The sequence below is a fragment of the Adiantum capillus-veneris genome, chromosome 24 (genome assembly GCF_014529385.1).
Source record: "Adiantum capillus-veneris isolate H3 chromosome 24, ASM1452938v2, whole genome shotgun sequence".
In the NCBI taxonomy this organism is placed as follows: domain Eukaryota; kingdom Viridiplantae; phylum Streptophyta; class Polypodiopsida; order Polypodiales; family Pteridaceae; genus Adiantum; species Adiantum capillus-veneris.
In genome coordinates, this window is record NC_140954.1 from 138137943 (window position 1) to 138161562 (window position 23620).

Sequence of the window (23620 nt, forward strand, 5' to 3'; positions counted from 1 at the left end):
TTAGCTTGTTTTACCTATTTTTGACATCTTTCACTTATTAATTTAAGTGACTTTCCGACAAAAGTAGATAGGGCAATTTTACTAAGTTTGTATATAAGCAAACTAGAGCTAGCACTATTTGGCAGAAGAGACAACAGGAGCCAAGCTCAGCAAGCAACTTCTCAGCAAGACAAAGACCTTGGCGGTTTCCCTACAAGCATCAAGACCCCCATGCTAGCGTTTTCTTCATCAGACATCTTTAGCGTTTTTATCCCAGCCTGGCGTTTTTGCATCAGCCTTGTCAACGCAATACCTCCCAGATCCGAGCGAGTTGCATCAGCTTGCCATCGCCAGGAGATCCCAACCACTGGCCTTTTTGCAGAGGATGATCTTGGCGTTTTTCCCATCCATCACCCTAGCGTTTTCAGCCTCAACCACAGCGATTCAGCAACATATAAAAGACCAGCAAGATTCACCTAAAGAGTAGCAGATTCAGCCCCGATAAGACCACTAGTTTTCAGCTTTGAAGATCCTCAATTTTCAGCCCTAAACCTGCAGATTTTCAGCAACAAAGACCCACTGAAAACAGCCCCAAAATCAGCGTTTTTGGCTCAGTCGCAGATTTCAGCCCATAGCGTTTTTGGACATCAATAGAAAGATTGCAGATTTCAGCCCTTAGGTCGGTCTCGTCGTCCCCGTCGACATCGCCTAGACTTGCATCAGTCCTATGCATTCCATTTGTACCAGATTGTGCAATCATAAGTAGGCCACTCTCGTCGGCGAGAGTGGGGGCTTCGGAGGAGGGTTTTACGTCTCTGGTGTCGTATCTCTATTCTCTCTATCTCTCAATCTCATACACTTGCACACACAATGTCCATTCACTTTGTTTGTGAGTATAGCACTTTCTCATTAAGAACGGAAGGCTCTCCCTTCCATAAGAACAAAAGGAACCTTGAGCACAGCTCGGAGCACTCATCTTGAGCAAAGCGCAAACATTCATTCCGCTGCACCTAACAAGTAAGTATCAAAGTTATCTTTTCGTGATTTTCATAACCTGTTTGCAAACCAATAATGCACATTGTTTGTTGGATTTTTATGTTGAGCAAGAAATATCTCTGCTAGAAATAATATTTGAAGAGCTGAATGCAGTGTTGAATGATAAAGAACAAAATATCACGATAAGGTGGCACTTGGGCATTTCTTTAAAGTGTTTTTGAGGTGTTGACAAATGATCTATTTATACTATTGAATAGCATCTTGCAAGTTCAAGAAAAAGGGCTAGAGATCGATTGAAAAACAAAATGGTATTTCTTAGAGGTAAAGTTTAGAGAAGCACCATCCCTACAACTCTCGTTCTTGGTTTTGTATGCTCGCCTATTCTCTACATTCATATTTGTTGGGTTAAAGGCATAAATAACCTCGTTTTGTCCATTTTTATACTTTGTCCAGGTTCACATTGAACCTCGACACATTTTTTTAAAGTCACTTAAAATAAAAGTGGGCAAAACCCAAACTCAATTATTGAGTTTTCCCAAAAAACGTAAGCTCTCTCTCTCCCTGCTTCGATCTCTAGAGCTTCCCCTCTGCTGCACTTCGCCTCCTGCTTCTTACCCCAATCCTACACTACACCGCGACGCGCACCTACCGGTACCCTTTGCTTCGCGTTTTCAACCGGTATAAGAACCCTAGGGTTTCACGAGGACCTGCGCAGGTGGCTGGACAACAAGCAAAAGGTGTTTTCTTGTGACAATCTCCACTTCTATCGCGAACCCCCTTGCTTCCAGGGTCACCGGGGATACCTAAGGTGCCAAAGAAGCCCAAAACAGACTGTTTTTAAGTCAAAAACAGGTTGTTACAGCAAAGTACAAGTTCTTTCATGATGTATTAAGTTGTGGGAACACTTGTACTTGGTCCCTACTACCCTAAATCAACCAAATTTGCTGAAAAATAAGTTTTAAGACAGGTTTTTACAACAAATTACAGATTTACGCAGGTTTATGCAAATGTACATTTGATGTATTTGGATTGGGGAAAGTATTAAATGCTGTAATTTCCGAGCATTAGACAAGTTTTGGATGCAAAATGCCCTTATCGAGTCAATTTTCTGCACCTTTATGCTAATAATTGGGGCTTTTGTCCATACATGCTCCCAAAGGCTGTGTTTATGCTTTATGTACACTCTTTGAGGTTAAAAACAACATTTGTTGTTTTTGGGCAAAAATTTGCTTGCTGAATTTTCTGCACAAAAAGTTCGAAAATTGCTATTCTTGCCTAAACTCGCATAATTTTGGCTCAAATTGCTTCTGTGACACTTTGGAGCTGTTGTGCACATTGCGGTGAGGTTATAATCTGTTTTCTGATGCATTTTGCCCAAAAATTTCACCATTTAAGCCCTCTTGTTTATGCAACTATGGCATCGACTTCCTCTGACATTAAGAATCTCTTCGAGATCAAGCGGTTTAAGGAAACAGGTTTTGATCTTTGGAAGGATAGGATTCAAGGAATCCTCTTTCTTAAAGATTGCGACAGGGCACTTGAAGCACAGAAGCCAGAAGATATATCAGATGCAGCACGGCTTACATTGAACAAGAAGGCCATTACTTACATTAAAATGGCCATCTCTGACGAGATCTTGGTAGATCTCAAGGGTCTTGTCAATGCGTTTGAGTTGTGGGAGAAATTGAAGGCAACGTATGAGAATACAACCCCAGTTAATCAGGTGCATTTGATGCGGAAACTTGTTGGCATGCAGTTAAATGAGTCCAAGAGCACTGCAGAGCATTTGTCATTGCTTACGAGCACTCTATCTCAGTTACAGGACTCAGGTTTGCCTCTTTTTGATGATAAGCTCAAAGCTATCTTCTTGCTAATGACTATCTGATTCTTGGGAAACATTGGTGGTCTCACTGTCAAATAATCTCAACTTGACTTTTGATGAAGTTAGGGATTCAATATTGAATGAAGAATTCAAGAGGAAAGCAAGTGGAGAAGAAGGACACTTAGCCAACATGGTTAGAGGCAAGACAAAGAAGAAGAATGCCTATGCACAGAGAAGTAAGAGTAAGAGTAGAGAAAGGGGAAATGCCAACAAAGGCAAGGATGATGTGACATGCTATCAATGTGGCAGGAAAGGTCACAAGAAATCCGACTGCAGGTACTATAAGGCAGAATTGGAAAGGAAGAAGAACAGTGGAGACAAAAAGAAAGAGAAGAAGGAGATCAAGACAGATGCACAGGACAGTCCAAAGGACAAAGAGAAGGCCAATGTGGTCTCTAGTGTTGTTATTGAGGAGCTGTCAAATGTTGAAGACATCTTGTGTGTCACTTTGTCAGCTGATGATGCTCATAAGTTTGATGCCTCTCTCAATGTTCATACACAGGATATGCAGATCACCAAGAGTGATCTAACTGATGCTTTATTGACTGTTAATGATGCATTATCCCAGACTTGGATAGTTGATTCTGGTGCTTCATTTCATGTGACTCCTATCAAGGAGTGCTTTTCTACTTTTGTTGCAGGCAGCCATAGACATATTTACCTTGGAAAACAATCATGCATGTTCATTGAGGGTATTGGCACCGTGCATCTTTCTATAAATGACACAAATGAACTTGTCTTGCATGATGTTAGATATGTGCCAGGAATCAAGAAGAGTCTGCTTTCTGTTGGTCAGATGGATATGCATGGTTACAGAATTTTGTTTGAGAGAGGATCATGGAAGATGACAAAAGGCTCAAGGCTGATTGTAAAAGGTACAAAGAAAGGGACACTTTACTGCTTGCATGGAAAGGCCTTGTTGGGAAAATTTATTGCTTTGGCTGAAATTAACTCACATATGGAGTTGTGCATAAGAGCCTTGGCCATATGAGCCAAAAAGCCCTTACTAAGCTTTGTAATTTGAACAAGCTTGATACTAAAGGCACAAAGCTTGATTTTTGTAATGAATGTCAATATGGCAAGCAAGTGAAAAGTTCTTATTACTCCGTGTCTCTCGCAAATCTAATGTGCTTGATCTTGTACATTCTGATGTTTGTAGCATGCCCACTATATCTATGGGGGGTACACATTATTTTGTCTCTTTCGTTGATGATCATTCTAGAAAAATCTGGGTTCATTTGCTCAAATCTAAGGATGAAGCCTTTGCTGCGTTTAAGAAATTTCATGCATTTGTGACCACCCAGACAGGTAAAAAGCTAAAATGCTTACGTACAAATAATGGGGATGAGTTCACAAATGGTGAATTTAACAAATTTTGTGAAAATTTGGACATTAAGAGGGAGCTTACTATTCCATACAGCCCCTCTTCTAATGGTGTGGCTGAAAGATACAATAGGACTTTATGTGAGAGGGTGAGATGCATGCTATCCACAGCTAATCTCCCTCACGGATTTTGGGGAGAAGCTCTAAACACTGCAATGCATATATGTAATTGATCCCCTCATATGTCTTTGAAAGGTGACATCCCTGAAGAGGTTTGGATTGGTAAACCTCCTTCATACGATCGCTTACGCGTCTTTGGTTGCAAAGCGTTTGTGCATGTAAGACCGGAGTTGAGAAGTAAGTTGGAGGCAAAGTCCATTAAAGGCCTCTTCATGGGATACGATGAAGAAGGTGAAATGGCTACAGTATTTTTTTTTCCAAGAAAAAGATCCTTCTATTAGTTAATGAAAACTGCCCATGAGGCTACAACAAGCATGATGGGGAGACTCTCCCAATGAAAAAACAGCATATACAATGAGGCTAAATCAAGAGATGGGAAGAGGGAAGAGCCACACATGTGGACGGTAGTGCCATCTGAGCACACCCTGGACAATGGTGTAGAAAGGCCCAGGGCGCCAGAGTAGGAGGAAAGCCTCGCGGCGCTCCCGCATGTGGTCGAAGCTGCCCTGTAGTCCCTCAAGCTGTCCTCGAGAGTATGGATCAGCTCTAGCCAAAAGTCACAAACAGTCTCTGCTGGTGGCACAGGGCGAGCCTCAAAGATGCGGAAACAGCGGGCCCGCCAGATGAACCACAGTGTCAGGCCACTAATGAGCTCCCAACACTCCTCTCTTTCACTGCACCACTCCTGTGGAGTAAGCTCTGTAGCAGGCTGGAATGTAGGTCGACCCCCCTGTATCACTATCATCTTGTTGGTGGATGATAGCTCAAACTGAAGTGCTGGGCCCGTGAGAGTGGACCAAGCCGCTGCCCCCAAGTGTACTGTCGAGCCGTGGAGAGAGTAGGCATCGGCCGAAGAACTCGTAGCCACACCTGCTGAGCCGAGGGACAGTCCCAAAGAAAGTGACGCTGACTCTCCACCAACTGGTTACATGCTGTACATGCGACCAAGAGACCACTATGCACTAGCCAGCTCTCTACTGCTGTAGCTCTATGTGCGACCAGCCACTGGAACAAGGTGGCGCGTCTCGGCTGTCTGGAGTACCACAGCCTCTCCCAAAAGGCTATCGAGTTGCTACCAAGAACTTGACTGTGAGACCCTCCTCCTGCCAATGACGTGCTGCAACGGGGCGGGCCTCTCCTGGGTGGTCTGCAGAAGAGGAGTCCCTCCATAGCCACTCACCAGGATCCCACTGTACTCGTGCCAGTGGACAACACTCCCAAGCCCATAGCCTCCAGTGTCCAGTCTCAAGAGCTGCTGGGTCAGGGTCTATGACGCAAGTCCTCCCACAGATACCCACTACTCGGATCCTCTGGAAACAGCACTATGCTACCTGCGGGGCCTCTACTGTAACTCGCTGCAGTCATTCCCCACCCTGAAGCTCGAAGAACAGGGCTCGGACAGTCTCTGAGTAGGCCCTGACTGAGATGAGAACCTCCAGTCGTGAAGACTCCCATCCATCGGGGTGCTACTGGCTCGAGAGACGAGAGCCACTCAGCTGGAACTGACTCTGAGATGTCCTGACACATGCTTTGCACACCTCTCATGCCCTGTAGCTGGAAACCCTGCACCTCTACCTGGCTGATACAAGAACTCGAGAAGATCCAGCAAGAAGTGATGTACCACATAGTCGCCAACAACACTTGGTTGGCAACTACTACTCTGCCAGCCAGAGAAAGTCGTGCTGAGCTCCAATGTAACAATTTTCTCTTGATGGACAGGAGAAGGGGAGCAATCTGCTGCTCGGGAGACAAGTCCAAACAACCCTGACAACCCAAGTACCGAACTGCAGTCCCTGGGGGAATCCACCTGAAACCCTCTCTTGGCATCCAATCTGGCACAGGAGCAGTACCAACCGAGAAAGCCACTGTCTTTCTCCAGTTGATCAGTGCGCCCGATCCACAACAGGTCTCCAAAGCCTGCTCACATCTGTGAAGATTGGCCTCCTGGCCATCTAAGTACAAGGCTGAGTCATCAACAAACTCAGCGTCCAGTAGCTGATCTCTCCGAATAGGGAGTGCTAAGCCCCGTAGACCAACCTGCTGTGACACCAAATATCTGCTCATCACCTCCGCATAGAACAGAAAGAGAAAGGGGGCAAGGGGACAGCCCTGTCTGACCGAGCGTGTAAGCATGAAGCGATCACCTCTACCTCCTACCAAAAGCACTTGACAGTGAGCCTGTCTATACAAGGCTGACATCCCTCTGATCCAAGCATCTGAGAAGCCCAATCCTGCGTAGAGTGCCCTCTAGAAAGTCCCAGTCAACTCTGTCGTATGCCTTCTCAAAATCGAGAAGAAGAATCACAGGGTCCTCACCACGGAGCCGTGCCAGGGCAGAAGCCTCCCAAAAGGTAAAGATGTTGTCAAGAATACTGCGTTCCTTGACAAAACCTGTCTGAGTCCCATGTATAAGGCTCTCTAAAAGTGGCTGAATCCTCAAACTCAGAGCCTTGGCAAGAATTTTGTAGGCTGAGTTGAGGATGGTGATGGGGCGCCACTGTCGAATCTCATCCAAGGAACCACCCTCCTTGGGAATGAGGTAGATCAGGCCCTCACTCATGCTGTCAGACATCACTCCTGTGTGCAAAATGTACTGAAAAGTACTACAGAGATCTGGGCCAAGTAGGTCCCAGTACTCCAAGAAAAAGCTGGGAGTCAACCCATCCTTACCTAGACAGCTACCACGGGGGAGGGCCCTGAGAGCCGTGTGCAGCTCCTCAAGCTGAAGTGGCATCTCTAGGCTCTGACGCATCTCCTCAGTCACAAGACATGGCATCTGTGCCCAAACCTGCTCCCTGTATGCATCCTGCCGCTCTGACTACGGCTCAGCAGACAGTAACTCACGGTAGAAGTCAATACCAACTGCACGCATATCCTCAGACTCACAAGCAACTGACCCATCGGGCCTCCTCAACTAACTGACCTTTGCATGCGAGTGCCGAGATCCCACTGTCTCAAAAAAAGCATCAGTCACTCTGTCACCCACTTGAGTCCACTGAGATGCCTATCGGTGGAAAGCAAACTCATATCGCCTCTCCTCCGTGCTAGCAAGCTCCTATTGAGCCTGCTGTAACTGCTCCTCCAACCATGGACTGTCTGGATACTGCTCCTGCATCCTCTGTAATGAAGCAATGCCCCGTCTGAGACGCTGCTTCGCCTCTCGCTGCAGCCTGGCGAGCCAGAGACTCTTGAAGAAAAAAGTGGCTAATCTGAGCTAGCCTGAGGCCACTCTTTCTGCAGGAGAATCCTGTCTGTCCATGCTCTCTGTCCAGAGAGCCTCTACCCTCTCTCTGAGTGCTGAGTTCAACAAGACCCTCTCCGGGATGCGGAGCATCGTCCTCCCACTCCTCTGTCTGTCTGCCACAGTGAGGATCACTGGTGCATGGTCCAAGAAGGAGGTCCCTGCCAGGATGCCCAATGATCCTCCCAAGTCATTGTAGTGGTCACTAGTGTAGAAGCGATCTATCCGCGATAGATTCACTCCTCCCACTCTGCGGTCCGATCTAGAGAAAGCAAGACTGTCTCGGGTCCTCACAAAACCAGAGTGCTACCATGTATCCGAGACCCTCAGAGTCATACACAACCTCTCCCAAGCTGCCAACTCGACTCCATGCATAGTACCATGGCTGCCACCAATCCTGTCAGAAGGGTCCTTCAACATGTTGAAGTCCCCTCCTATGCACCAATGATCTGCCTGCGGTAAAGACTCAACAATCAGTGCTCAAAACTCTGCAGGAGCACTTGCCACATTGGACGCATAGATGTTCAGGAAACCCACAAGGCCACCCTGAACCTGCATAGTAATCCATTGAGCCCTCCCTGGCACAATAATCCCTCTGCCCACAATGGCCTGCTGCAATGAGTCCGCAATAGTAATATATACCTCACCCTGGATGTCTCCAGGTCCAAAAGCAGCTGACCAAAAGGTATCATATCGTCCACACAAAATCTAACCACATCGGCGAATGTGGCTCTCACACAGATGGTGCTCCTGAAGCATAAGGAGATCAATCTCTCCTCCCACAAGGCAACGCTAAAGCTCCTGACGCAATCGGCCCCACTGACGCTGAAACTGGGGCCTATCTAGTCCCTGCACGTTCCATGAGACGATCCTCATGGGGAGCGAGAGAGAACAGATGCTACCGCAACAGCTAGACGAGCTATCTTCGAGGCTGGCTTGGATGGGGAGTAATCCGCATCCGAGCGTCCTCTAGATAGGCGTGACTGCAGTGAGTGCCTAGCCCAAGCCCAAGCAGAGGGAGCCATGCGTAAAGCAACCTCCTCTGTCCAGGAGTCCTCATGAATGTATACATAGCAGGGCAAACACTGCGTATCAGCAAAGTACACCACAATGTGCCTACATCCTGCTGAGTCTGGGGGTGTCACTGCAAACTTGGCCAATGGCCATAAAGTCTGCAGCATATCTGTAACTCCAAGTTCTCCCATGTGGTGAGAGAACTGTAGGATCTGTGTATGCAACCATCCCAACACGGAGTCGAGGGTCCACTCTGTCTCGGCCCTACCCCACAGAGGGGAAAGGAGAAACCAATTGCAAAGTCCAAGGCCTTTGTCCCCCTAGCGGCAAGGAACAAAGCATGGACCCTGAAGCAGGCTGCCTCATGGTCTGCTGCGGAATCGCTGAGAAAACGAGTGAAGCTGTAGTCGAAGAAGTCCCAGCGACGCCGGATGTCAATGCTCGTCAGACCACGAGGGATAGCTGCAAGGGAAGATGTATGAATCTGCAGAGGGGGCCGTAAGAAAGGCCGACCCTCTCTCGTTGTGCGACTCGTGGCAAAGGCACTGCCAAGAGATCTCCTAGCCGCCGGAGAAGGCCCTACCCCCTGGGTCGACTGTGGAACTGGAGTAGGAGGAGGGAGAGGAGTTGGGGGAGCGGTGGAGAAGAGGGGCGGGATGGGGCAACAGAGGTAGAGGGGCGAGGTGGAGAGGCGACGGGTGCAGAAGGCGAGGGGGAGGATGAGGAAGAGAGGGGGAACTCTGGGAGGGGAGAGGCTGTCGAGGGTGAAGTGGAGGTGGGGGCTGGCGCAAGGATCTCCTCATGCTCAAGAGGACCAAAGCGGTTCCCTGTGGGAACCCACTGCTACTGAGTGGACGCCTGAGGGCCACTTTGAGTGTCAGGCTGACGCTGTTGCTCCTGTCGTCGTGGATCACGGGCCTGTTGCCACCCCTCCTCCGCTGGAGCCCCAGGCTCGGAGGGTGGCTCGGCATGTGTGCGTTGTGCCGTTGACTGTGGCTGCGGGCTAGCCCTGGCAGGCTGGGACTGAGGTTGTGGTGCAGGTCGCGGCCTCCTCCGTGGACAGGCGTTCGCTAGATGGCCCATCTGTCGACAAATGAAGCACTAGTTCGGGAGGCCCGAGTACTCCACACTCTGTTTAAACCAACCCCCACTCACCCGAGGCAAAAGGATAACCTTCAAGAGCGTGTGGGTCTCTCTGACCAAAACTCGAACTAAGGGAATGCCAACCGCCTTGGCAGCTACTGATGCTGCCGTACGAGGTGTCTCCAGGACAGTCCCAATGGCGGAGCCGATCCTGGAGAGAAGTGGTAAGTACTCCCTCCGTAAACCCGGGAAGCAGACCGAGATGGGGATGTCTGCCTCCTCTACTAGAACATCTGAAGCCGGGTCAAAACCATGTCGCCGCTGTCGAAAGTGGACACGTAATAACACCACAGTGAGCTCGCTGCTGCTGTACTCTCCCGCTGCGCCATCGCCATCGCCTCCTCCCCCCCCCCCTCCCCTCCCTCCCTCCCTCACGTGCTGCCCGCTGTCCTCCTCGTACTGCCCTCAGCCCCCGCTGCCCCCCGCCTGCTGTCCCTCCCGCCTGCCCTCTGCCCCCGCTGCCCTATCCAGCCTTTCTGCCCGCCCTCAGTCCCCTGCTGCCGCCACCCGCCCTCAACCTCATCCCATGCTGCCGCCTCACGCCCTCATCCCTTAGCCCAAACCCGCTTTATCCCCCCCCCCCCCCGTCTCGACCCGTTCACCCATCAGTTTGGGCCCCCCGCCTCGGTTGCTCCCTGCAGTTTCGACACTCTCGGCATCTGTTCCAACTCCTTGGAGCAGTGTTTGCGCGTCCTTCTGCAGCATCCTCCCGTCGTCCTCTTCTTACGCCACAGCAGTAGACACAGATGGAGGCTCCAGCTTCGCCACAGAGGGACTCGCCTGAAGCCCTCTCGCTCGACCCCGCTGAGCCCACCATTCGACTTGCTCTTTCACCGACAGAGCAAGCGAGCCTTGCCGTAGAGGTAGAGCGCTTGCAGGCGACTTCGGTCATCTGCAAGGTTCTCGGCACTCGACCTAGCAGAGGAGAGCTGCGAGACCTTCTCCAGGCCCGCCTTCTCGCAGAGGTAGGCAAGATCTTGGATGTCCAGATTCTCGGACGGGGGTACTACCAGATTGAGTTCGAGACTTTCGAGATGGCCTCCAAGGTCATTGCTATGAGTCCACTGGCCATCCGAGCATCACGCGCCCACTTTCGACAGTGGCGACATGGTTTTGACCCGACTTCGGATGTGCTAGTAGAGGAGGCAGACATCCCCATCTCAGTCTGCTTTCCGGGTTTACGGAGGGAGTACCTTCCACTTCTCTCCAGGATTGGCTCCGCCATCGGGACAGTCCTGGAGACACCTCGTACGGCAGCATCAGTAGCTGCCAAGGCGGCTGCCATCCCTTCAGTTCGAGTTTTGGTCAGAGATACCCACACGCTCCCGAAGGTCATCCTTCTGCCTCGGGTGAGTGGGGGTTGGTTTCGACAGAGTGTGGAGTACTCGGGTCTCCCGAACCAGTGCTTCATTTGCAGACACATGGGCCACCTAGCGAAGGCCTGTCCACGGAGGAGACCACGACCCGCACCCCAACCTCAGCCCCAACCTGCCAAGGCTCGGCCGCAGCCACAGCCAGCGACACAGAGCACAGATTCAGCGATCCCCTCCGAGCCTGGGGCTCCAGCGGAGGAGGGGTGGCAGCAGGCCCGTGGCCGTCGACGCCAGGGGCCACAGCGACAGCCTGGCACTCAGAGTGGCCCCCAGGTGCCTACTCAGCAGCAGTGGGTTCCCACAGGGAACCGCTTTGGGCCTCTTGAGCAGGAGGAGCCTCCTTCGCCAGCCTCCACCTCCGCTTCACCCTCACCAGCCGCTCCGCCTTTCGATCCCCCCTCCTCCTCATGCCCTCCCCCGCCCTCTGCTACCGCTCACCCCCCACCTCGCCCCCCCCCATGTCTCTGCTGCCCCACCCCGCTTCTCCTCTCCCCCGCCCCCCCCAGCCCCTTCTCCCCCTCCTGCTGCTCAGGAGACTGAACCCTCGCCGGCGGCTAGGAGATCTCTTGGCAGCGCCTTTGCCACGAGTCGCCTAGCGAGAGGGGGTCAGCCCTTCATGCGGCCCCCTCTGCAGATTCAGACATCTTCTCTTGCAGCTATCCCGCGTGGTTTGACGAGCATTGACCTCCGACGCCGCTGAGATTTCTTCGATTACGGGTTTACTCGTTTTCTTGGCGACTCCGCAGCAGACCACGAGGCAGCGTGCTTCAGAGTCCACGCTTTGTTCCTCGCCGCTAGGGGGACAGAGGCCTTGGACTCAGCAGTTGGTTTCTCCTTCCCCCTCTATGGCAGGACTGAGACAGAGTGGTCCCTCGACTCAGTGGTGGGATGGTTGCATACACAGGTTCTCGAGTTCTCTCACCACATGGGAGAACTTGGCGTTACAGATTTGCTGCAGACGTTGTGGCCACTGGCCAAGTTTGCGGTGACACCCCCAGACTCAGCAGGATGTAGACACATTGTGGTGTACTTTTTTGCTGATACGCAGTGTTTGCCTTGCTATGTATTCATTCATGAGGACTCCTGGACAGAGGAGGTTGCTTTACGCACGGCTCGCTCTGCTTGGGCTTGGACCAGGCACTCACTGCAGTCTCGCCTATCTAGAGGACGCTCGGATGCGGATTACTCCCCATCCAAGCCTGCTTCGAAGATAGCTCGTCTTGCTGCTGCGGCAGCATCTGTTCTCTCTCGCTCCCCATGAGGATCGTCTCGTGGAATGTGCAGGGACTAGGTGGGCCCCAATTTCAGCGACAGCGGGGCCGATTGCGTCAGGAGCTTCAGCGTTGCCTTGTGGGAGGAGAGATTGATCTCCTTATGCTTCAGGAGCACCATTTGTCTGAGAGCCGCATTCGGCGATGTGGTCAGATTTTGCGTGGACGCTATGATACCTTTTGGTCAGCTGCTTTTGGACCTGGAGGCATCCAGGGTGGGGTATGTATGACTATTGCGGACTCACTACAGCAGGCCATTGTGGGCAGAGGGATTATTGTACCAGGCAGGGCTCAGTGGATTACTATGCAGGTTCAGGGTAGCCTTGTGGGTTTCCTGAACATCTATGCGCCCAATGTGGCGAGTGCTCGTGCAGAGTTTTGGTCACAGATTGTTGAGTCTTTGCCACAGGTTGACCAGTGGTGTGTAGGAGGGGACTTCAACATGTTGGAGGACCCTTCTGACAGGATCGGAGGAAGCCATGCTACTGTGCATGGAGTCGAGTTAGCAGCTTGGGAGAGGTTTTGTATGACGCTGAGGGTCTCGGATACATGGCAGCATTCTGGCTTTGTGAGGCCTCCAGAGAGTCTTGCCTTCTCTAGATCGGACCGCAGAGTGGGAGGAGTGAATCTATCGCGCATAGATCGCTTCTACACTAGTGACCACTTCAGTGACTTGGGGGGATCAGTGGGCATCCTGGTAGGGACATCCTTCTCGGACCATGCACCAGTGATTCTCACAGTGGCAGATAGGCAGAGGAGTGGGAGCACGATGCTTCGCATCCCAGAGCGGGTCTTGTTGGACTCAGCACTCAGAGAGAGGGTCGAGGCTCTATGGACAGAGGGCATGGACAGCCAGGCTCCACCTGCAGACAGAGTGGCCTCAGGCCTAGCTCAGCTTAGCCACTTCTTTCTCCAGGAGTCTCTGGCTCGACGGGCTGCAGCGAGAGAGGAGGAGCAGCGTCTCAGACGAGGCATTGCTTCACTACAGAGGATGCAGGAGCAGCATCCAGACAGTCCATGGTTGGAGGAGCAGTTACAGCAGGCTCGACAGGAGCTTGCTTGCACAGAGGAGAGGCGCCATGAGTTTGCCTTTCATCGACAGGCATCTCAGTGGACTCAGGTGGGTGACAGAGTGACAGGGTGACAGGTGGTTTTTTTGAGACAGTGGGACCTCGGCACTTGCATGCCAAGGTCAATCAGTTGAGGAGACCCGATGGGTCAGTTGTTTGTGAGCCTGAGGATATGCGTGCAGTCGCTACTGACTTTTACCGTGAGCTACTGTCAGCTGAGCCCGAGTCAGAGAGACAGGATGCATGCAGGGAGCAGGTTTGGACACAGATGCCCTGTCTTGTGACTAAGGAGATGCGGCAGAGGCTTGAGTTACCTCTTCAGCTTGAGAAGCTGCACACGGCTCTTAGGGCCCTCCCTCGTGGTAGCTGTCCAGGTGAGGATAGGCTGACTCCCAGCTTCTTCTTGGAGTACTGGGACCTGCTTGGCCCAGATCTTTGTAGTGCCTTTCAGTACATTCTGCACACAGGAGTGATGCCGGATAGCATGAGTGAGGGCCTGATTTACCTCATTCCAAAGGAGGGTGGCTCCTTGGATGAGATTCGACAGTGGCGCCCCATCACCATTCTCAACTCAGCCTACAAAATTCTTGCCAAGGCTCTGAGTTTGAGGATTCAGCCACTTTTGGAGAGCCTTATACATGGGACTCAGACAGGTTTTGTCAAGGAACGCAGTATCCTTGACAACATCTTCACTTTTTGGAAGGCTTCTACCCTTGCACAGCTCCGTGGGGAGGACCTTGTGATTCTTCTTCTCGATTTTGAGAAGGCATACGACAGAGTCGACTGGGACTTTCTAGAGGGCACGCTACGCAGGATGGGCTTCTCAGAGGCTTGGATCAGAGGAGTGTCAGCTTTGTACAGACAGCTCACAGTCAGGTGCTTTTGACAGGAGGTAGAGGTGAGCGCTTCATGCTCACACGATCGGTCAGACAGGGTTGTCCTCTTGCCCCCTTTCTCTTTCTGTTCTATGCGGAGGCGATGAGCAGATTTTTGGTGTCACAGCAGGTTGGTTTGAGGGGCTTAGCACTCCCTCTACGGGGAGATGAGCTTCTGGACGCTGAGTTTGCCGACGACTCAGCCTTGTACCTAGAGGGCCAGGAGGCCAATTTACACAGATGTGGGCAGGCTTTGGAGACCTTCTGCTGTGCATCGGACGCACTGATCAACTGGAGAAAGACAGTGGCTTTCTCGGTTGGTAGTGCTCCTGTGCCAGATTGGATGCCAGGAGAGGGTTTCAGGTGGATTCCTCCAGGGACTGCAGTTCGGTACTTGGGTTGTCAGGTTGGTTTGGATTTGTCCCCCGAGCAGCAGATTGCTCCTCTTCTCCTGTCCATCAGGAGAAAGCTGTTACATTGGAGTTCAGCCCGACTTTCGCTGGCTGGTAGAGTAGTAGTTGCCAACCAGGTGTTGTTGGCGACTATGTGGTACATCACTTCTTGCTGGATCTTCTCGAGTTCTTGCATCAGCCAGGTACAGAGGCTGATCAGGAACTTCCTTTGGTCAGGTCGCGGCACTCAGATTGCCCAAGCCAAGGTGGCTTGGTCGGTCATCACACTTCCTTGTTCTCAGGGAGGGCTTGGGATCATTGATCCAGCACAGCAGAGCAGAGCCCTTCTTGGGAAGTTCGTCATCAGAGGACTTCTTCCAGGCGAGGAGCCCTGGAAGGAGTTCTTGTTGTAGAGCCTTCGTGCCAGGGTGCCTCAGTCAGGAGGCCCTTGGCAACCTTCGACCAGATGGATCTTTACAGAGTTGCGTCGAGTTGGTTTGAGCAGGAGACTGGAGGACCAATTCGCTGTGAGTCTGCTTCGTTCTTGGGAGCTATTACGGCGTGGCCTAGAGCAGAGACAGACAACGTGCACAGAGGAGCACCTACGGCAGTCCCTCGTCTGGAACCCCATGGTTAGCACTCAGCGAGGCCACTTGGTTGGGAGTAGGCCTCATGTTTCTTGGATCCCCTTGGCAACAGGTCCAACGCGCTCTCTAGGTGACTGGCTAGAGTTCACAGGTTTGTCAGAGGAGGTGCAGGTTGTCCAGCTACAGGACATGAGAGGGGTTCAGAGCATGTGTCATGACATCTCAGAGTCAGTTCCAGCTGACTGGCTCACGCCTCTCGAGCCAGTAGCACCCCGGTGGATGGGAGCCTTCACACGACTGGAAGTTCTCATTTCAATCAGGGCTTGCTCAGAGACTGTCCCAGCCCTGTTCTTCGAGCTTCAGGGTGGGGGACGACTACAGAGAGTTGCAGTAGAGGCCCCGCAGGTAGCAAAGTGTTGTTTCCAGAGGATCCGAGTTGTGGGCATCTGTGGGAGGACTTGCGTCATAGACCCTGACCCAGCAGCTCTTGAGACAGGACACTGGAGGCTATGGGCTTGGGAGTGCTCTCCACTGGCACGAGTACAGTGGGATCCTGGTGAGTGGCTTTAGAGGGACCCATTCTCTTCTGCTGACCGCCCAGGAGTCCCTTTCTTTCAGAGTCCCTTTCTTTCAGTACACTGTTCGGCTTGGACGTCATATACTTGCAGCACAGAGTGAGGTCCGCCCCGCTGCAACACGTCATTGGCAGGAGGAGGGTCTCACAGTTGAGTTCTTGGCAGCTTTTTGGCAGAGACTGTGGGACTCCAGACAGCCGAGGCGCGTCACCTTGTTCCAGTGGTTGGTTGCACACAGAGCCACAGCAGTAGGGAGCTGGCTTGTACATAGTGGTCTCTCGGCCGCATGTACAGCCTGTGACCAGTTGGTGGAGAGTCAGCGTCATTGTCTTTGGGACTGTCCCTCAGTCCAACAGGTGTGGCTACGAGTTCTTCGGCTGATGCGTGCCCTCTCCACGGCTCGACAATACACTTGGGGGGCAGCGGCTTGGTCCACCCTCACGGGCCCGGCACTTCAGTTTGAGCTATCTTCCACCAGCAGGATGATAGTGATACAGGGGGGTCGACCTACACTCCAGCCTGCTACAGACCTTACTCCACAGGAGTGGAGCAGTGAGAGAGCGGAGTGTTGGGAGCTCATCAGCGGCCTAGCTCTCTGGTTCATCTGCCAGGCCCGTTGTTTCCGCATCTTTGAGGCTCGCCTTGTACCACCAGCAGAGACTGTTCGTGACTTTTGGCTAGAGCTGATCCATACTCTCAAAGGACAGCTTGAGGGACTACAGGGCAGCTCCGACCGCATGCGGGAGCGCCGCGAGGCTTTCCTTCGACTCTGGCGCCCTGGGCCGTTCTACTCCATGGTCCAGGGGGTGCTCAGATGGCACTACTGTCCACCTGTGTGGCTTTTCCCTCCTCCCATCTCTTGATTTAGCCCCATTCTACATATGCTGTTTTTTCATTGGGAGAGTCTCCCCACCATGCTTGTTGTAGCCCTCTCTTGCAGAGGTGGATGTAGCCCTATGGGCAGTTTTCATTAACTAATAGAAGGATCTTTTTCTCAAAAAAAAAAAAAAGTGGACACGTGATGCTCGGATGGCCAGTGGACTCATAGCTATGACCTTGGACGCCATCTCCGAGGTCTCAAACTGGATCTGATAGTAACCCCGTTCGAGAATCTGGGCATCCAAGATCTTGCCCACCTTTGAGAGAAGGCGGGCTTGGAGAAGGTCTCGCAGCTTTCCTCTGCTAGGTCGGGTGCCGAGAATCTTGCAGATGACCGAAGTCGCCTGCAATCGCTCTACCTCTGCGGCAAGGCTCGCTTGCTCTGTCGGCGAGAGAGCAAGTCAAATGGTGGCTCAACGGGCTCGGGCGAGGGGGCTTCTGGTGAGTCCCTCTGTGGCGAAGCTGGAGCCTTCATCTGTGTCTACTGCTGTGGCGTAAGAAGAGGGCGACGGAAGGACGCTGCAATTAGGTGCATACAGCACTGTCCTAAGGATTGACTCAGTGCTGAAGGGGACAATTGCAGGAAGCTGACGGGGTGAAGAAAAAACAACACATGCGGACGGACGGACCAGGGGGAGGGGGCAGCCAACTGGGGTGGCTAAAGCGGGAGCGCAGGCAGCAGCGGGAGGGGATGGCGGAGACGGCAGGGACAGAGGCGGACAGGCAGCGCAGCAGTGGCGGGCAAGCAGCGCGGACGAGCAGGCAGTGGCGGCAGGGTGGGCAGGCAGCACGAGGCAGGCAGCGCAGACAGACAGCGAGGCAGACAGGGCAGCGAGAGGGGAGGTAGCGGGCAACGCTGGTGGAAGGGCGAATAGCAGCAGCGAGCAACAGCGGGTCAAAGTCTCCTCTTTCAATGGGCTCAGTATTTGGTTACCTCAGCTCAAAAAGATTGTACGCAGCCAGGATGTTGTTTTTAACGAGGCAAGGCTGCTTAAAAACAATTGTGCCTCTAATGGTTACTATAAAAAGGTCAAATTTCAGCATGTACAGCCACCTATTAGGCCTAATTTTGACCCTCAAGATGCACCACATATGGCTAAAAATGTTGATGAACCAATGGTGTTTGAGCCAAATGATGTTGGACAACAAAATGAGGCTCTTGAAGGGCATGTGCAGCCACATAACTATGCTGAAAACAGGGCTGAAAATGATGTACAGCAGCCCTTTGTTGATGATATCATTGTTCCACCTGATATAGACCCATTTCTAGATAATGTGGATCATTGGGTGAGGCGTTCTACTCGTCCAAGGCAGAATGTGAGTAGATATGATCCCTCTTTGCATTATATTATGCTGACAGAAGAGGGTGAACCTCTTACTTATAAAGAGGCTAAGTCGTGTGAATCAAGAAGTAAGTGGGAGCTTGCAATGCAAGAGGAAATGAAATCCTTGTATGCAAATGATACTTGGGATCTTGTGCCATTGCCTAAAGGGAGAAAGGCTCTTCCTAACAAATGGGTATACAAGATTAAGATTGTGGATGAAAAACCCAAGTGCAAAGCAAGATTGGTTGCAAAAGAATATGCACAGAAAGAAGGAATTGATTTTCAAGAAATCTTTTCCCTTGTTCTAAAGATTACAACTTTATGTGTCCTTTTTGCTCTCGTTGCGGTGGTTGATTTGGAATTGAATCAAATGGATGTAAAGACAGTGTGTTTCCCTGGTGACATTGAAGAGGACATATACATGAAACAACATGAAGGTTTTGTAGTTCCTACACGTGAGGAACTTGTATGCAAACTGAAAAGGGCTCTGTATGGTTTGAGACAATCATCACCGCAATGGTATAAGAAGTTTGACACTTTTATGTTGTCTCAAGGCTTTAAACGCAGCCATGCAGATCATTGTTTGTATACGAAAAGAGATGAAGATGGTAGTCCCATCATACTTGTTCTCTATGTTGATGACATGCTACTTGCCGAGAAACATAAGACTAGTCTTGATGCTCTGACACGTAAGCTAAATTCAACATTTGCTATGAAGGATTTGGGTGATGCAGAGCATATTTTGGGCATGCGTATTAAAAGAGATAGAAAGCTGAAATTGATGTTTTTATCTCAAGAAAGGTACGTTGCAAAAGTACTTGACAGGTTTAATATGGCTGATGCTAAGCCTCTTGGAGTACCTTTACCTCCATACACTAAGCTTAGCAAAGCAGATTGCCCAAAGGATGAGGTGGCATTGAAAGCAATGAAGGGAATCCCATATGCATCAGCTTGTGGTTCTCTTATGTATGCTATGGTTGCCACTCGTCCCAACATTGCTTATGCAGTGGGAGTTGTTAGTCAATACATGTCGAATCCTGGCAAAGCGCATTGGGAAGCTGTCAAATGCATTTTGAGATATTTGAAAGGTACACAATCAAAGTGTATTTTGTTATGGAAAAAGTGACTTGAAGTTGCAGAGATATTGTGATCCAAACATGGCAGGTGACATGGATACCATGAAATCTACCAGTGGATATGTATTTGCCATTGCTGGTGGTGCAGTCTCTTGGTATTCTAGGTTGCAAAAAATTGTGCCATAGAGTACTACTGAGACTGAATATTTCGGCCACAGAGACTTCAAAGGAGGCCATTTGGTTGCGCACACTTGTAAAAGAACTTGGCATGCCTACTCATACATCCGTGCTGGGTTGTGATAGCCAGAGTGCTGTCTATTTAGCCAAAAATGCCATGTTTCATACGCGTACCAAACACATACATGTGCGATACCACTTCATGCGTCAGGTATTGAAGGATGGTCTAGTCACCTTGACTAAGATCCATACACAGGATAACCCTGCAGATGTTCTCACTAAGAATCTTGCTAAGGGTCAACATGAGCATTGCATACAGCTGGTGGGAGTTGGTTAACTTAAAGGCGTCATTTATGCCTTTAAGTGGGAGGTTGTTGGGTTAAAAGCCTAAATAACCCCGTTTTGTACATTTTTATACTTTGGAACTTGGATACATTTTTTAAAATTCACTTAATAATAAAAGTGGGAAAACCCAAAACTCAATTATTGAGTTTTTCCCAAAAACGTAAGCTCTCTCTCTCTCTCTCCCTGCTTCGATCTCTAGCGCTTCCTCTCTGCTGTACTCCGCCTCCTGCTTCTTGCCCCAATTCTGCACTACATCGCGACGCACACCTACCGGTACCCTCTGCTCCGCGCTTTCAATATTCCTTTATGTTGCTCTTAACTCTTCTCCCTTCTGATTTCCCCGTCATCAATTATAGGCAGCATCAGTTGTTACTAATAGCAGCTATAGATAAAGAGATTTTGCATTAAACCTCCATTTAAAACCTGGTATGATGAAGTTTTCCAATCTCCACCTTCTTGTTTTCATATTGTTGTTCTTCCCGTCTCTCTTTGAGAGCAGCAGTTTCCATGCTACCATTGCTAATACATAGTGATATCAATATACTTCTCAGCATCATGAAAACTGAGTTTCAAACCTGTCTGTATAGGTATAGCAATAGGCTTACAGTTCTCAAGGCCAAATCTACTGAACAATGTCTCAATATACTTTGTCTCACACAAAGCAATATCTCCATCAACCTCTTTGATATGTAACTTCTCATACCATGCCTATGGTGCTTGCTTCAAACCATACAAAGCCTTCAATAGCTGTCACGAGACTGTGGCAACCATTCACCTTAGTTGATGGTTTCTTTCCCTTGATTTTTAATTAATTTTTGGGACCCCCTTTTTGAAGTCACAAATGGCCGGACATTGTGTGTGTGAAATGGCCGATGGACGAGAGTTTCACCCACAATCGGGAAGGGCAGGTTGCCTCGGGCCAGTCGGCACTAGAATCCGAGCAGTAAAAGGGTGTCTAGGCTCAGTTCGACGTCATTTAGGCCCCACGCTACACTTATAAGTTGGTGGGTACTAGGAAATTAACTCAAAAAAGACAAACAGAACACATGGCGGCTCCAGATGCACTTTCCCCGTCTACATGAAGAGGGGGCGCCCATTTCAAGAGAGGGGACTGATTTTTGCTCTAGAAGTGACTACAGTGTGTGGGTGAGTACTGGGTGCAGGTGATCACAGCTTTAATGGAAAGCTTTCCTTCTCCCTTGCTCTATGTAGCGTGACGATTTGCTCTCGCACATCTCTCTCCCCTTTGCACAAATGGTAATGCACCTTGGGCTTCTCAAATGACCATGTACAGTCCTAGGGGTTATATGCGCGTTTGCCGAGACGAGCCTTCTGAACAGGAACCGTATTAGCTAATTGCTAATCCCCCACAGGTCATAGGTACGCACAATTTCATCACGAAGGATTGCCAAAACGGAGAGTCTTCTCGCGTGAAAACTCGTTTGTTTCACAGAGAAACTATCCCATTGTGAGCGGGAGCACCAAAGACACACGTAGACGTGTTCACGCGGCCCAAAACGATCCAAAACAAAAAATTACAGCCTGCTGTGTTTTTCTGCAAGTTTAGGGCTTTACACCTAAACTGCAAGGACAACGTCAAGGGAGCCTCAAGAAAGCCTCGGGATGCTTAAACAGGGCTTTGGGCACTTGACAATGTCAAAACAGGGAATTACAGCACGCTGAAATTGACATGCAGCTCATTGGAAAGCTTCCTAACCGTAAGGGAAAGTGCCCTTGACGTATACTTTTGACCTGCCGAGGGTTTTGCGCCGTTATGCAGGCGAAATTGGGTCAAAAACCTGCAATTACATTATTAGAGTCATAGACAGGTTTGGACAGCTTTGTGAGAGATAGGTGAAAGTGTTCGGGTCGTCTATTCGCAATAAGATTAAAGAAATGCAGAAAGGGGAGTCGGTCTTTGGGGCCACCAGGTTGTCAGCGTCTGCTTGGTAGCGCTCTAGCTTCCAAGCCGTATGTGTTTGAAGTGTTAATTCTAGTCAGGTTTAATTGCAAAGTTTCTCTGTGTCCTAAAGTTCAAGTAAAGTTTCGGGTGAAAGCCAAAGTCTACCGCCCTACAGGCCGGTTTCAATAGCCTCCACACCTTTTTTTTTCGAGAAAAAAGATCCTTTCATTAGTAAATAAAAGTGCCCATAAGGCTACAAATCACCTCTAATAAAGAGGGCTACATCAAAAACATGGGAAGACTCTCCTAGTGAGGAAACAAAGTATGTACAATGATGGCTAGATCATGAGATGGGAGGAGAAAATAGCCACACTGGTGGCGTGCCATCTAGGCACACCCTAGACCATGGTGAAGAAAGGCCCTAGGCGCCAAAGTCTCAAGAAAGCCTCTCGATGCCCTCGCATACGGTCGGAGCTGCTCTAAAGTCTCTCAAACTGACCCCTAAGTGTATAAATCAGCTCCACCTAAAAGTTACGAACAGTCTCTGCTGGTGGAACAAGGCGAGTTTCAAAGACATGGAAGCAACGGGCCCGCCAGATAAACCAGAGTGTTAGGCCGCATACGAGCTCTCAACACCTCTCTATCACTGCACCACTCTTAAGGGGTGAGCTCTGTGGCAAGTTGGAGGGTGGGTCGACCCCCCCTGAATCACCTACCATCCTCTTGGTGGAAGCCAACTCAAAGAGACTGGACCGGACTATAGCGCCCCAAGTGTACTGTCGGGCTGTGGAAAGCGTTGGCATCAGCCGAAAAACCCAAAGCCAAACCTGTTGAGCCATGAGGCAATCCCACAAACAATGATGTTGACTTTCCAAAGGATGACCACAGACTGCACATGCTACCGAGAAGCCACTGTGTACTAGCCAACTCTAAACTGTTGTAGCCCTGTGTACAACCAGCCACTGAAACATAGTAACTAGCCTCTGCTGCCTGCTGTCTCACAACCGCTCCCAGAAACCTGACAAGAACTCGGCTGTGAGACCTTCCTCCTGCCAGTGTAGTGCTGCAGCAGGGCGAGCCTCTCTCCGTGATGCCAATATATGACGCCTCAAGTGAGCAATATACTGCAAAAATGGAGTCCTCGGGTGACCGGCTGAAGAGAAAGAATCTCACCAGAACCACTCTCCCGGGTCTCACTGCACTCGACTCAGAGGGCGGCTCTCCCAAGCCCAAAGATGCCAGTGTTCTGTCTCAAGATCTGCTAGGTCGGGATCTATGACACGCGTCCTCTCACCGATGCCCACAACTCGGATATCTGAAAACAGCACTCTGCAACCTGTGGAGCCTCTATTGAGACCTTGTGAAGGCGACACTCTCCCTCAACCTCAAAGAACATGTGGGGTACTAACTTCGAGCAAGCTCGAACTGCAATGAGGATCTCCAACCTTGTGAAGGACCCCATCCATCTGGAAGTTGTTGCCTCTAGAGGGATAAGCCACTCAGCTGGTATAGCCTCTGTAATATCTTCACACATACTCTGCGCTTCCCTCATGCCTCGTAACTGTATGCTCTGAACCTCCTCGAGCAAGCCTAAAAACTGAAGCTAGTCGCTGAGAGTGCAAGCAGGATCCTCTGCCATGGGACCCCAAGAGATATGAGGTCTGCTACCAACCAGGTGGCCACTTTGTGTCCTAACCATGGGGTTCCAAACAAGAGGCTGCCTCAAGCACTCTTCCATGCAAGTGGGCTGATGCTGCTCCATGTCACTCCCCAACTGCTCCCAAGACCTAAGTAGGCTCGCAATAAATCGATCCTCCAACCTCCTGCTTAGACCATCTTTCCGCATATATATAAAATTCCACCCGGTGGACAGGCTCAAGGGCCACCCGTGTGAGGGACTCGAGCTCGAATCCGGTGAAGCAACAGCTCATTCCAGGGCTCCTCCCCTAGAAGCAGTCCTCTAACCACTAGCTTCCCAAGGAGAGCTCTGCTCTGATGTGCTAGGTCAATGATC

At 50.5% G+C, this 23620-nt stretch overlaps 2 protein-coding genes across 22 annotated transcripts in view; one reads left to right on the top strand and one right to left on the bottom strand.

Annotated features, from left to right (window-relative positions):
• LOC147427228 (uncharacterized) overlaps nt 1–23620 on the bottom strand; it is an 86628-nt gene that overhangs the window by 20386 nt on the left and 42622 nt on the right. The gene's annotated exons all lie outside the window — the stretch shown is intronic.
• Nucleotides 2988–3848, top strand: LOC147427229 (uncharacterized). Its single transcript, XM_086498320.1, has one exon. It carries the CDS (start codon nt 2988–2990, stop codon nt 3846–3848), a length of 861 nt encoding a protein of 286 aa, XP_086354446.1.